The sequence below is a fragment of the Phocoena phocoena genome, chromosome 19, assembly GCF_963924675.1.
Source record: "Phocoena phocoena chromosome 19, mPhoPho1.1, whole genome shotgun sequence".
Taxonomy (NCBI): Eukaryota; Metazoa; Chordata; class Mammalia; order Artiodactyla; family Phocoenidae; genus Phocoena; species Phocoena phocoena.
This window is the reverse complement of record NC_089237.1, coordinates 13862152-13876706: the sequence shown is the minus strand read 5'-3', so window position 1 is coordinate 13876706 and position 14555 is coordinate 13862152. Positions and strand designations below refer to the sequence as shown.

At 44.0% G+C, this 14555-nt stretch overlaps 1 protein-coding gene across 1 annotated transcript in view; it reads right to left on the bottom strand.

Moving 5' to 3' along the window:
• SMURF2 (SMAD specific E3 ubiquitin protein ligase 2) overlaps positions 1–14555 on the bottom strand; it is a 144749-nt gene that overhangs the window by 113040 nt on the left and 17154 nt on the right. Inside the window, exons 3-5 of the mRNA XM_065897955.1 lie at positions 3613–3690; positions 3254–3365; positions 2395–3211 (exon numbers count right to left, since the gene is read on the bottom strand). Of these exons, the coding sequence (XP_065754027.1) occupies positions 2395–3211; positions 3254–3365; positions 3613–3690 (1007 nt within the window). The remainder of the gene's footprint in view (positions 1–2394; positions 3212–3253; positions 3366–3612; positions 3691–14555) is intronic.

The window sequence follows — 14555 nt, the reverse complement described above, 5'->3', positions numbered from 1 at the left end:
GGATCTGTTTTTTTTTCCTTTAATTTTCCTCTCTTATGGAACCTGAATCTAAATGAATTGTTAAACACTTAGTCTAAAGGTATGCCAAACATTTCTTAAGGTCTTAACAAAGAATCAACTTTTTTTTTTAAACAAAACGAGGCCTAGGTTAAATATTTTATTTGGCTTCTCAAGATGGACTGAAAAGTTGGGCACCAGCTCCAGACCAATTCCTGGACGCACATCAAACACAGCCCTGTCATTTATCCAGTCAGTCAAAACAATCTTTTCCATCTAACTCTTTAATGTTTATGTCCTAAAAAGCTGCTAATTGAATCCAGCTCTTGAAATCTTATTTGTTAAAATCTATACCATCTAATCTGTAAACGAACAAAAATGAAAAAATACATGTTAACTTTCCTGGCAAAACAAGAAAATCCACCATACGTAACCAAAATGGAGAGGGCGATGTCTTTAATATTTGAATAGTTTTCTCTTAAAATATGACAGAGACAAATTCCCAATGGTTTTAAGAAATTGAGAGTATCTCAAACTGTTTTTACAATTAAGGGGACACAGTGTATTTTAAATTCCTCAGAAAAATGTAAAAATACAAAATCACTCTACAAATTAAGCCCAGTATTTTTTTGGAGGGATAGGGAATAAGTGTAATCTTTTCTCCTAACTTTACTCGTGAATTTTTATAATGTATCATATTCAGTAAGGAAACCACAGATAAACACTTTAAGATCTGTTGAGTCACACTAAAAACCTCAAACTCATTCTGCAGAAAATCAAAATCCCTGTTTTCTCCCTCATTTTCTTATTGTGTATACAGCCTAGAAGGAATTAAGTGGCCACCAGCCAATTTCTAATACTTTTTGCACACCTGGAATCACAGGTTCTTTCCACCATCACTGACACAGGACTGACTCCAGAGAGTCAGAGTAGATAAACTCTAAAGCAACAAAGATCCCTTATAAAGGTTTCCATTGCTTCGTAAGAAAATAAGGAAACTGAATGGGGGGAAGTAGGGGAGATGGGCATCTCCCAATCCAGGTTTTCCATTAAGAACCACTCAGTTAATGATTCTTTGCAATCTTCCCTAAGGAAGGTAAAACTGTCATGAAAGTAATATATTTTAAAAACTGCAGCCAACATATACAGTCAGGCTAAATTCTCAAATACCTAATTCACTGCAAGTTTTTATCTCGAAAGTTCAGCCAGTGGACTGGGATGTGACACACAAGCATTCAATTACAAAATTAGTCCATATAAATCTCAAAGTCTAGTGGAGGCAAACATAATTACAGTTAATTCTTACACGCGCACCCACACACACATACACAGATTCTCTAAGGAAAGCCACCTTTCTCACCACACATCTGAATATCAACGTGGATAATTAAGAATGAATACTGAAACTAGGATAAGTACACTGGTTTCCATTACACTTTTCAAACCCCAAATAATTTTTCCTTATACTGGGGTAACACGACCATGTAAGAATATCAAAAACGGCACTGTAAGCACAACGTACCTGTAACGTTAAAGATTTCATGCACCTGGAATCATAAACACTTTGTAAGAAAAGCCTGCTATCTAGCAACCCCTCCAGACATTCTTTTCCATTTAGAAAAGGGAAGGGGAGAAGAGTGGGGAGAGAGAAAACTTCGCTTAAAGTCTGAGTACATACTTAGAAATGGACCCAAAAAAAGGTGTTTTTAAAGCAGGTCTAGAGTTAACAGTGAGACACAAGCTCTGCGGCCTACAAGGAAAAACCCCAAACACGCTACCCTACAATCAAACACTTCCAAAACACAGAGGGTACAATGAGCCCGAGTCGTCGGATCAGGCAGACACACCGGAAAAGTCAACCTCAGTCTCCTTCCCTCTCAAAGCCGTGCGTTTCAGGTGTGTGGCACCGGCTGCTGTGGCTGGCAGCAGAGAGGGAAGGTTTTGCACGCGGGCACAAGTGGGCGAACAAGTTAACAACCAGGGAACACACACACACACACACAAACACACACACACACACTCACACTCTCTCTCTCTCTCTCTCTCTCTCTCTCTCTTTCTCTCTCCCGTTAAGTGCTCCATCTTTAAGGAGTGTTTACTGCGCGCAGTCAGCAGCCGGATTCAATAATCCCCTCCACAGGAGCTCCTCATCCCCTCCACGACCCTACCTGGGCAGTAGCCCAAGGGCTGCTCCCCGACGCCCCGGGAGAGAACCGTGCTTCTCGGACCAGGCTTTTCGACCTCAAATCCGCCAGGAATTCCAACCGGGGTACCCCCCCCCCAACAAAAGACACCCGAGTCACCCTTGGCTTTTGTAAGAATTTCCAAACAAGGCAGAGTGGTTTGCAATTACTCTCCCTGAACTAGGCCTTCCCACGTTCCCGACTCTCCACTCACCATTGATTGCGACCCTGGCCCTTCTCAAGGCCACAGGCACCCCCCCGCCGGCTCGGCCACCCCGCGGCCGCCCCGGCCCGGCTCCTGCAGCCCGCCCAACCCCCTCACCTGTCAGGCGCAGCTTGACGGGCCCGTTCCTCCGGCCCCCGGGGTTAGACATGTCCCCGGCGGCGGGGGCGGCGACGGGGCTGCGGCCGCGGCGCTGGGCCCGGGGCCGGCGGGCGGCGGGCGGGGCGGGGGCGACGGCGAGGCGCGGCGCAGTCACCACAGCGGCCGGGGCTGGGGCCCGAGCAGCCGGCGCCGCGGCCGCCACGGCCGGAGGGTCCCGGATGTGCCGAGCGTCGTCGCCATGAGCCGCGGAGGGAGCGGGACGCCGAGCTCCCCCCTCCTCCCACTTCTCCTTCCTCGGCCCGGGACGCACAACAAAGCGGCAGCCGCGGCCGGCCGCGCCGCCTCCGCCCGCTCCCGCGCCCCGGCTGCCTCCACGCAGCCGCCTCCGCCTTTCCCTCCTCTCGGGTCGGCAAGGCCCAGGAGCCGACGGGGCCGGTCGGTTGAGGCGGGCGGTGCTCGGCGGCGCCGGAGCAGGACTCGGGGCTCGGCCGCTTCCTCCTCCACCCGCCCTCTTGTCTGAGGGAACCGGGTCTTGGGGCAGCCGCCGCCACTCGTCGGCTCCGGGGGCGGGGAGGAGACGGGGGGGCGGGACCGACGGGGGCGGGACCGACGGGGGCGGGACCGACGGGGGCGGGGCCGGAGGGCGGGGCGGGGGCGGGGCGGGGGGCGGGGCCTGGGCAGGCGCGCGCAGGCGCGCGCAGGGGGCCTAGGATGCCTGGGGCGCTGGGGCGCCAGGCCCGGGTTCGGCCTGGGCGCGGTCGGTTTGTGTTGGTGTGTCGTGCTGTCCCATGCAGGAACTTGAGGAAGGAGCGGGCAAAGAAGCAGAGTGGCGGCGCCGAGGTCTGTGGTGCCAGCAGGGCCTAGTGTTTATCCCGCTTAACGGAGAGCTTTTGTCAGTGCAATGCAGACCGCTTTTATTAGACGCCCACTGTGTGCAGGGCTCTGAGAGGCTGGGGCGAGCAAAGTGATAACCGAATCCGCTGCGCTCCGGATTGAGCGTCGCTGGGGTGAGGGAAGAGACACTATTCCCTTACCGAGGGTTCCAGCAAATCCCCCCGGGGTGTTTTGCTCCTGGTATCGTAGTTGCCACCACCATCCAGGACTCACCTGGTGAACGAGATCAGGTTACCGGCCTGCTTGGGCTCCTTTTTCAGCTGTAGCTCAAGGATAGGAGGATAATAATGCCTGCAAGGATAATTAACAAGATAAGCCTTCGAGAGCAATGTAGGTAAAGCTCTTCGTACAGTACTGTATTTCGTTATCTCAGGAGGGAAAAAATAGAAAATGAAATAAAAATAAGTGTACCTTACCCTTTGACCCTGTAATCGCACTGTTAGGAATTTATTCTTGATATGATAGTACAGATGTTCTTTGCAAACTTCGGTTAATAACAAAAGGGGGATGAGCTAACAGCCTAATGGCGAATTACATCAACAGCATGGGTTTTAATGCCATTTAAATGGCAATTATAAAGACCATATAATATAGAAGAGTTTACAAATAATCAAGTTTAAAAGCAGAATAAAAAGTTGTATGTATGCATGCAAACGTATGCATGGGGGATTTTTTGTCTGCCTTATTAGTTTTGCTTAAGACTACTACTATTGCAATTTTAAATGTTTAATAAAGTCTGATACATTTTAATCCTAAGTCAGTGTCAGTCATTTCTTTTAATTCATCAGTGATGTCATTTTATTCTCCAGATCAAGTTACCTCCAAGAACATCTCATCAGTCTGGATACAGCCCTACAATTAAAGTGATCCAAAAATTATATAAAGTTCTGGAAGTTAGACTAGAAATTCAGGGGACGGTGCTAGAAATTCATTCAACAAATACTGAGTGCCTACTATGCGCAAAGCAGTGAACAAGTTCCTTTAGAAATGCTTCTTTGTGCTACAGAAGCTCTGAAGATACCCTAATCAATTTCAACAATAGTTGTGATCACAATTTAAATGACTAGATGTATAATGGCAATAAAACTTAGCAAACTGATGTATACATACGCATCTGCCCCATTCTAAGGGCACCCACTGTTCCCAACCACCCACTAACACAATTTGTAGCTTTGTATTAGGTAACAGAAGTTAGGATTTCAGAACACAATGGAGGAGCTGTGGAGATTGCCTGTTGTGAAGTTTAAAGCAGTACATTCAAATATGTAAGTGACAATTCAGAAAAGTGTATACATGCTTAATATGCAGAGGAGGATTTGTTTATGCTTGCGTGCATGTAAGTTTAAATCTCATTGTTTAAAAAAACGATTCAAAAAAAATAAAAAACAAACAAACAAAAAAAAAACGATTCATATAAGAATACTTTAGGGACTTCTCTGGTGGCGCAGCAGTGGTTAAGAATCCGCCTGCCAATGGAGGGGACATGGGTTCGAGCCCTGGTCCGGGAAGATCCCACATGCCGCGGAGCAACTAAGCCCGTGCGCCACAACTACTGAGACTGCGCTCTAGAGCCCGCGAGCCACAACTACTGAGCACGTGTGCCACAACTACTGAAGCCCGCGCACCTAGAGCCTGTGCTCAGCAACAAGAGAAACCACCACAATGAGAAGCCCCTGCTCGCCACAGCTAGAGAAAGCCTGCACGCAGCATCGAAGACCCAACGCAGCCAAAAATAACCAACAAATAAATAAATAAAATTAAAAAAATAATAAAACCATTTATACTATTCAGGAGAGCTAAACTTTCATTGGATTACATTTCAGCGTTAGATGCACAGCATTGCTTCATCATGGCAACACTTTTAGACATATTTTTGAGAAAGAAAGGGAGTAATAACAATTCTTAGGAATTCACTCTTTTCTTTCTGCCTAAAATAGAAATCTACTTCTAATGTAAATTGTACTTGCACATGTCTCTAATGGGTATGGGAATTGCAGAAAATCTTTTCAAAGCCTTTTTATTCCCTTATGACTTCTAATTTGCTTTCAGTGGAATTGTGCACCTTTTATCGAATCATTGTTTTAGGCATCTTTCTCAAGTATACTGACTCCACCTATTTTATACCAATAAAATATGTCTTTTTCCATAAATGCCACTTAATAGAACCTGCCAATGAAAATGCTGTAACAACACGTTAAATAGCATTTTTGAGCAGAAGTGGTAAACTTTTTCATTAACTTATTTTAATCACTTAAAGTTGCACTCTTTATGATGGTATCCTAGACCAGAGGTGAAAATCTACACAGAGTTCTAAGAATATCTAAAATCTTTTGTTTAAATATGTTTCTATTTTCCAAGGCTAATGTTAAATTTGATGTGACTTTGCAAGAAAATGCTTACCATCTGTAGTTGGTATTTTTCTTCTGCTCCAGCTGTTAATATATTTTGTACATAGAAAAGTTGTCTCCAGTAATAAAAAATCTGTCAGAGGTAAGGTTATGTTAATAATGGTACTCCTGTGAAGCTATTTTTGTAGTGTAAATTTCAAATTTAATACAGTTTATGTGCCATGGAAAAAGCAAACATCAGGCACTCAGCAGTTTCTACCACTGCTTAAAAATTCAACTTTCTTTAATGTTTAACTGTTATTAATTTGATTTAATATTTAGTTCTAGCTTCCTCCAAATCAGCTTGTAACTGATGAAGCAGCCAAGCACAGCCCCCATATACTTGCTGTTATCAACCTGACTCTCCCTCTCCAACCTCCACTCATTTCCTCTCTGCCTCTGCCTGTCCCAGGTCCTCAAAGTTAGGTTCACTAAAAACCCTCACATGTAGTCCTGTTCTGACATGATTTAGGATTAGGTCACATTCTGAGCTGTTCTCTGTGACCCCTTCCCTCACACCCTCCCAGCACACCTGGTCCCCAGTGATGGAAGTTGCAGTCACATCTGGGACCTCTCTCTCCAGGTGTGGGCTCCCCCATGCTACTCACCTCAGCTCTGGCCTTCTCCACCTCTACCTTGGTGTACTAAGATGGTAGTCCTTACCCACATCCTCTTCTGAGGGAATCTGCCCTCACCCATGGCTCTAACATAGTATCCTAGGCTCCACCCCCAGGGACACTGGTTCAATAGGTTGGGGTGAGGGCCCTGAATTTATGTTTCTAATGCTGCTGGTAGAGAGAACCCACTTTGAGAACCACTGCCTTAGACTAGGGATGAGCCTGGGTGGCTCTGTTTGTACTTAGGTGAGCTTGGCCTCAGCTAACTGAGCCAAAGGTGGATGAGTGACCAAGTGGCAGATCAGATTTTCTCTCCTTGGAACATGACATGGAACACTAAGCCACTGAGTTAGTGGTGGGCAGCTGAGTGGAGATGTCCTAGAGTTAGCAGCTGAGGAAGCCATTTTAAGGTTCAATTAGGTAAATAAAAGAGGGAATGAGTGTGTAGAAGGAGACTAACAAAACAGACAAGCAGAGAGAAACGGAGATAAGAGGCTTCATAGCTCTAAAGAGGGAAACAAAGAGAGTGACCAATTTCCTGCCAGTACTCCCAGCCCAGGTGTGACTTCTTACAATTCATTTCCAAGGGATCTCACAGTGCAGAATAATCACCCCATCCCTTACTTAAGCAAGTTTAAGCAGATCCCTCCCCCTTTCATTCACTTTGTCTCTCCTTGGAACACATTTTCCTCTTCAGGCTGTCCTAAACTCTTCCCTAAACACCCTTAGATTCTGCCTTGTTCCTGCCTGTGTTCTCCCCAGAACTGAGTCTCACCTACAACCCAGCCTGTGGCTTGGATCCTACCACCCAGGGGCAGCACTTCTAGGATCTAGTGCAGTCTAACACATATGCCTATCGTGCTCTTGAAATATGACTTGTGATGCCCTGCAAGTATAAAATGCACGTTGGATTTTAAAGACTTAGTACGGGGCAAAAAAAAAAAGAAGGCAAAATATGTTAATCTTTTTTATATTAATGACATATTGAAATGATAATATTTTGGATATCTTAGATTAAGTAAAATAAAGTCTTAATTTCCCCATTTCTTTTTACTTTTTCTGATATGGTTACTGGAAAATTTGAAACTACAAGTGTGACTCACTTTATATTCCTATTGAACAGTGGTGATCTAGAGGATAATGACCATCCCACCCATCTAAACATCTACCCAGAATGTTTGCTACCAGCCAGCTGGATTCCCCACCAGTGTTCTCTGTGCTCTGCCCAGCACCAGACTTTCCCTGCATCACTCTTTAGACCTTATCCTACCCACCCAGCTCTGCAACCAATTTCTATAACTAGGTCAATACAACAGCAACTATCTCACCCTAGTGAGTGTGGGACGATCTTGTGCCAGGACCCTCTTTCTGCCCCTACTCCACCTACCTGGATTTGACCTAAATTGACTATCATACTTTGTGCCTAAGTCTTACGACTGGACAGATCTTATACAGCAGATCATACGTCCAGTAGAGAGATGGGCTAGATGACCTCAGTTACAGGTTGGATTTTTGTCCCCCCAAAAGATATGTTGCAGTCCTAAACTCCACCCCCTGAACCTGTGAATGTAATCTTATTTGGAAATAGGGTCTTTAATTAAGATGAGGCCATTAGGGTGGGTCCTAATCCAATACAACTGGTATCTTTAAAGAAGAGGAAAATGCTGTTTGAAGTCAGAGACACACAGGAAGAATGCCATGTGATGACAGAGGCAGAGGTCGGAGAGTGAAGCTGCAAGCCAAGGAAAGCCAGCGATTGTTGGCCACCACCAGAAGCTGGGCGGAGGCAAGGAAGGGTTCTATCTGTACTGTCAGAGAGAGCATGGCCTTGCCAACATCTTAATTCTGGACTTCTAGCCTTCAGAATGGGGGCAAAAGAAATTTCTGTTGTTTTCTGCCACCCAGTTTGTGATACTTTCTCACGAGAGCCCTAGGAAACTAAAACAACTTCTCAATCCCTTCCATACCCAATTATATTATATACAATACAGGTAAAAAGGCACATTGTATAACTGATTTTCATCATTTGTTACATTTACAATAGTGTGCTTTTTTTTTTTTTAAATAGTGTGCTTTTTAAAAAAAATTAAAAATCCTGTAAATCTAGGCAGCTTTTATGTACCCATTTTCAAATGTCTTAAGTATACACACTGCCCTATGATATTGTGAATTCTGAGTTAAAAGAGAATGTAATTTGAAGGGATTGCATATTTTCCAAAGCCAATTTGGTGATTTAAGCGTGGAAGTATTACAATGAAATGTTTGAAAAGTTATCTGTGCATGGTTTGCTGTAAGCTGATATCATGAAGCAACACATCTTTTCAGGATGAGGTAGCAGCCCCAGCCCCGGGGGAAAGGGAGCGGGCGCATCGCTCAACTGCAACTACTTTGGACAACTGAGCAACACGAGCAGGCTCTAAAAAACAGTCATATCCAATCATCTTCAAAATAAAAACTGTAGTAGCTACAACATAATTCTCTAAGGGTGGGATGGGAGGAGATGTGGAAATATTTGTATGATGCAGTCTTTATGGGTAATGCAGAGAATATGGGCCAGAATGAGATCAACATGGCTCATAAGCCAATGGGTCAATGTCAACCATTGCTTAAAAACCTTCAGTGGCTGCTTGTTGCCTTTGGAACGCAATCCAAACAGCTTTAGTGGCATAAAAGGAATGCTCATGATACAAATACATAAATTTTTTAAAAGCAGAAAACAAAAATATACGTGAGGAATGATCCCAATTCCAATTTTTAAATAAATATACATATACATTCGTTCATTCAAAATGATATTTACTAAGCATATGATAGCATTGAGCACTGTTCTTAAAGCTTGTAATCTAGTGGAGGAAGACAACCAATGAGGAAACAATACATAAAATACAAAGGGAAAGAAGAGAATTATCTGTTGCTCTCTAGAATGCACTTTCAATGTTTAGGTCAAATCAATCACAGTGATTCTCCAAAGTTTTACCAGACATGTTGAGAAAGATTTTACCTCTTTCCCACTAAACATAAACTAGGAAGGACAGACACTGCAGGGCCATATTGTAGCCCTCAATGGCAGACACTGTCTGAGATTAGAATCAACACAGAGGAAGAGGGGCCAAGGGATGAAGAGAGTGGAATATGATCTTGATTATCCCATTAAGCCCCTGGATCCAGCCATTCCTAAAGCCATCACATAGTTTGGGTCAGGTCTTCAGTCACCTGCCCACAAGAGTCCTAGCAGATACATTCAGGGAAGAAGAATCTCTGGGGTGGAAGCTATAATCTGCCTGGTTAATAAGGTCTCCGAGTGAATAATCATTGAGGAGGTAAAGAATTGGCTCCAAAACACAGGCCAGCAAACTTTTTCTGTAAGGGGCCAGAGAGTAAATATTTCAGACTTTGCCAACCATAGAGCCCCCTCTGCAACTACTCAACTCTGGTGTTGTAATGCAAGAGCAGTGATGAATGAATGGGTGTAGCTTTGTCCTAATAAATCTTTATTTACAAAAGCAAGCGGTGGGCTAGATCGGGCCTACCGTGCATAGCGCTAACCCCTGCTCTAGATCTAAGGCCATAGGTAAAGAGCACAGCATCACAACTGGGAGGGTCAGTAGAATTCAGTAAAGTGTTTTTCCAAGATCTGTGAAATCTGAAACTAGTTAATGGTTGAGGGAAAGCCACCAATACAATTCTAACAACAGCTAATGGTTATTGGGAATTCCCCTGGGGTCCAGTGGTTAGGACTCTGCACTTGTACTGCAGGGGGCACGGGTTCGATCCCTTGTGGGGGAACTAATATCCTGCATGCCAAGTGGGGCGGTCAAAAAAAAAAAAAAACAAGAGCTAATGCTTATTGAGGGCTCACTATGTGCCAGATGCTGTCCTAAAGGATATATCACTCAGGATGCTTGGATTAGCAAGAAACAGAAAACCTGACCCAGACAAACTTAAATAATAGAGACTTATTATTTCACATAACAAGTAGCTCTGAGATAGGGTTGATTCCATAATTGGAGTTTCAGTGGTTTAGTGATACATTCAAGGACCCAGGTTCTTTCCATCTCATGCCTCTGCCTTCCTCAGGGCTTTGGTTTTGCCTTCAAGTAACCATGACCACAAGATGGCTACAACAGTCCCAGGCCTTGTGTCCAGACCAAACAGTCTTCAGAAGAGACAGATCATCCCTTCCTCATCTGCTTCTTAGGAGTGAGGAAATCCTTCCCAGAAGCCCTTTCACACTAGCATCTTTCCTTCTCAGCTCTCATTGGTCAGAATTTGATCCTAGCCCACTCTTAAACCAATCATTGGCGAGCAGAATGGAGTTTCCAAGATTTAGTTGAGACTAATCAGGAATCACCCCTGATCTAGGCTATGTAGAGAATTCAGAGAACAATGCAGAGGATGTATGAATACCTGAACGGAATCAGAGTTCTGTTAGAAAGGAAATAGGGGGTCCAGGAATAGATATTGGATAAGCAACCACAAGTGATATTATTAAGTGATATTCTTTTCCATGTTTTACAGATAAGAAAATAAGGTTCAGGGACTTCCCTGGTGGCACAGTGGTTAAGAGATCGCCTGCCAATGCACGCCCCTCCTAAGAGGGATTCAGATCCAGGTCTGCAACTGCAGTGCCCACGACCTCCATCACCACACTAATGTGCTATGGAAGGATGTTAGGGAAGAATAGGATAGCTCCAAAGATTATCTCAAAATCAAGTAAAATTGAGCCAGTTTATCAAACCTGTGATGTAACCAGACCTCCCTAGCAGGGTGAACCACTTCACTTTTGCTCTGTAACAAACCACCTCATAATTCAGTGTGTAAAACCACAATCATTTATTTAGCTCACAGTTATGTGGGTCAGCAATTTAGACTGGGCTTCCGAGCTCAGCTGGATTCACTCATGCATCTTTGGTCAGCTGCTGGTTAGCTAGCAGATCAACTGGGGACTGGTTGATCTAAGGTGGCCTCAGGTGGGATGGCTTGCCTTTGTTCCACGTGGTCTCTCATCCTCCAGCAGGCTAGCTTGGGCTTGTTCACAGGGAGTCTGGGCAGAGTGCCAAGAGGGAGAGTGGAACCATGTAAGGCCTATGGAATCCTAACTCGGCTCTAGGAAAAGTTACTACTTTATTAGGGACTGAGCTGAAAAAGGATTTTCTTTTCTCATTCCACAGAAAGATTAATGCAATAAACACTTTTGTGCAACATTATGCCTCATCCCCATAGTTGTGGCTTAGGGAGTGAGCAACAGGTTGGCCTATTTCATGGCCAACATCACCTAGGCTTCCAGAGCGCGAGGACTCTTAACCAGAGCTGGCAGATGATGCCAAGAAGTGGAACATGGATTCAGTACAGAGAATTAGAAAAGTAGCACCGTGGTCAATAGACTGAGGCTGGAATAAGACAACATGAGGGGAGAATCTGAAAACCAAATGTTAAAACCCAAAGACAGGGCTTCCCTGGTGGCGCAGTGGTTGGGAGTCTGCCTGACGATGCGGGCAGCGCGGGTTCGTGCCCGGGTCCGGGAGGATCCCACGTGCCGCGGGGCGGCTGGGCCCGTGGGCCGTGGCCACTGAGCCTGCGGGTCCGGAGCCTGTGCTCCGCTGCGGGAGGGGCCGCAGCGGTGAGAGGCCCGCGCATCGCAAAGAAAAAAAAAAAAAAAGAAAGAAACCAAAGACAAAATGACATCCAGTCTTGTGCTCCCACCAAAAGATATTCCATATGGCAATCAAGAGACTAGAGGGACTTCCTTGGCAGTCCAGTGGTTAAGACTCCATCCACGGTCCCAATGCAGGGGGCATGGGTTCAATCCCTGGTAGGGGAACTAAGATCCCACATGCCTCGAGGCATGGCCAAAAAAAAAAGAGAGAGAGAGAGAGACTAGAGCCATATTTTTTACTATCCTGGTAGAATAAATATAAACTATACATTCATTCATCAAATATTTATTGTACCAAACCCTGTCAAACTTGAATGGAATTCTTAATTTTCAAGTTGCTGTCTTTAAAAATATTCTTCAGGATGACATATTATCTTTATAGGAACTAAGAGGGTTTCCCTTCAATATCAGAATTTCCCTATTTGCTAAATTATTAAAGCGTGTGGTGTAATCCATCTGAAAATATTGATATGCCTTGTTTCTGACTTCATTCACTACTGTCATTAGCAGTTTAAATCTATGACTGTGTGTAGGCATTTAAAACATTCTGGAATTAATTTCTAAGGAAAGGCAGTGAGCACAAGTAAGTTGTTTTTCATCTTATGAACCCATTCAGAAATTTGCCATCTCTAGGTATGAACTTACACAGCATGAAGCTTGGCCCGCATCGTTTTTGAAAGTGGAATTTGGCTCATGTGAGTTCTCATAACAAAAGAGGGATTGCCAAAACTAGCAACTTGCTTCAACTACAGGTGAAATAATATTCTTACAAAGTAAATTTCACACTGTGAAACCATTCAGAGTCAGTTCACTAAATGTTCTCTAGAATAGTTTTCCACAGAACCGAAACCATGAAAAATGATTCAGCCAGTCAAGGCCACGGAGGGAATTCCTCTCCTGCATCATCATGCAGGAGTCACAAGAAAGAACTCTGGGTAAATCAAAGTGAAACCTGCCTACCCTCATGGTAGAGTAGCCTGAAAGGAGAGGTTCTGTTGACTTAGCTTTTACAGCCTGGAGTAGAGGCATGGATATAGAAAATGTTCATGAATATGAATAGAAAGATACATGGAAAATAAAAACAAACGCTATCTACTGTATTGTTCAACATTCATTGTGAATTTTCTTGTTGGAAATAGCAATTTCAAATTGCTATTTGTGATGCTAAGTAATCTATAATATACGCAACTAATAGAATGCCATATTGGCCATTAAAAATGCCAAGTAGGTAAACTATATTAGCACACTGAAATGTATAATTGTAATAAAGTTAAGTTTAAAAACTAAGAGGGGACTTCCCTGGTGATCCAGTGGCTAAAACTCTGCCCTCCCAGTTCAGGGGGGCCTGGGTTCGATCCCTGGTCAGGGAACTAGATCCCACATGCCGCAACTAAGAGTTCGCATGCCACAACTAAAAAGATCCCATGTGCTGCAACTAAGGAGCCCACACATCGCAACAAAGATCCCGCATGCCGCAACTAAGACCCAGTGCAGCCAGATAAATACATAAATATTGAAAAATAAATAAATAAAAAATATTTAAGAACATTGAGTTAAGCATCACCAAGTAGTACATATTAAGAAAGAAGTTGAGAACACATGACCTAGTGAGTGATTCTGTTTCGAATAAAAACTTTATGTCCCAGCAAGAAATAACAAACTGTCTTAATATTGAACCATAGAGGGACACTTAAATAAATTATGGTACATTGATATTATGGAATACATTCAGCCATTAAAATAATATTATAGGGCTTCCCTGGTGGTGCAGTGGTTGAGAGTCTGCCTGCCGATGCAGGGGACACGGGTTCGTGCCCCGGTCTGGAAGGATCCCACATGCTGCAGAGCGGCTGGGCCCGTGAGCCATGGCTGCTGAGCCTGCGTGTCTGGAGCCTGTGCTCCGCAACGGGAGAGGCCACAGCAGTGAGAGGCCCACGTACCGCAAAAAATAATAATAATAATATTGTAGAAACATATTTTTAAAATATTAGATATATAGCATACCTATAATGCATAAATATTAAACATTATTTTTATATAAAAATTTTTTTAAATTTATTTTTGGCTGCGTTGGGTCTTTGTTGCTGTGCGCGGACAGTGGCTTCTCTTGTTGCGGAGCACGGGCTCTAGGGACGAGTGATTCAGTGTTTGCGGCACACAGGCTCAGTAGTTGTGGCTCACGGGCTTAGCTGCTCCGCAGCATGTGGGATCTTCCCAGACCAGGGCTCGAACCTGTGTCCCCTACATTGGCAGGCAGAGTCTTAATCACTGCGCCACTGGGGAAGTCCCTAAATATTATTAATATGTTTATTTCTTTATGTGGGAAAATGCTTCCAATATGCTGTCAAGTGAAAAAAACCTTTATAATATAGTATTACTGTATAAATATATTAACAAAAATAAAATATATATGCAGATTTAAACATCTTTAAAAAAACACACCCAAATGTAACCAAGAAGTCATTTCTAGATAATAGGATTTCTATTTCTTCTTCT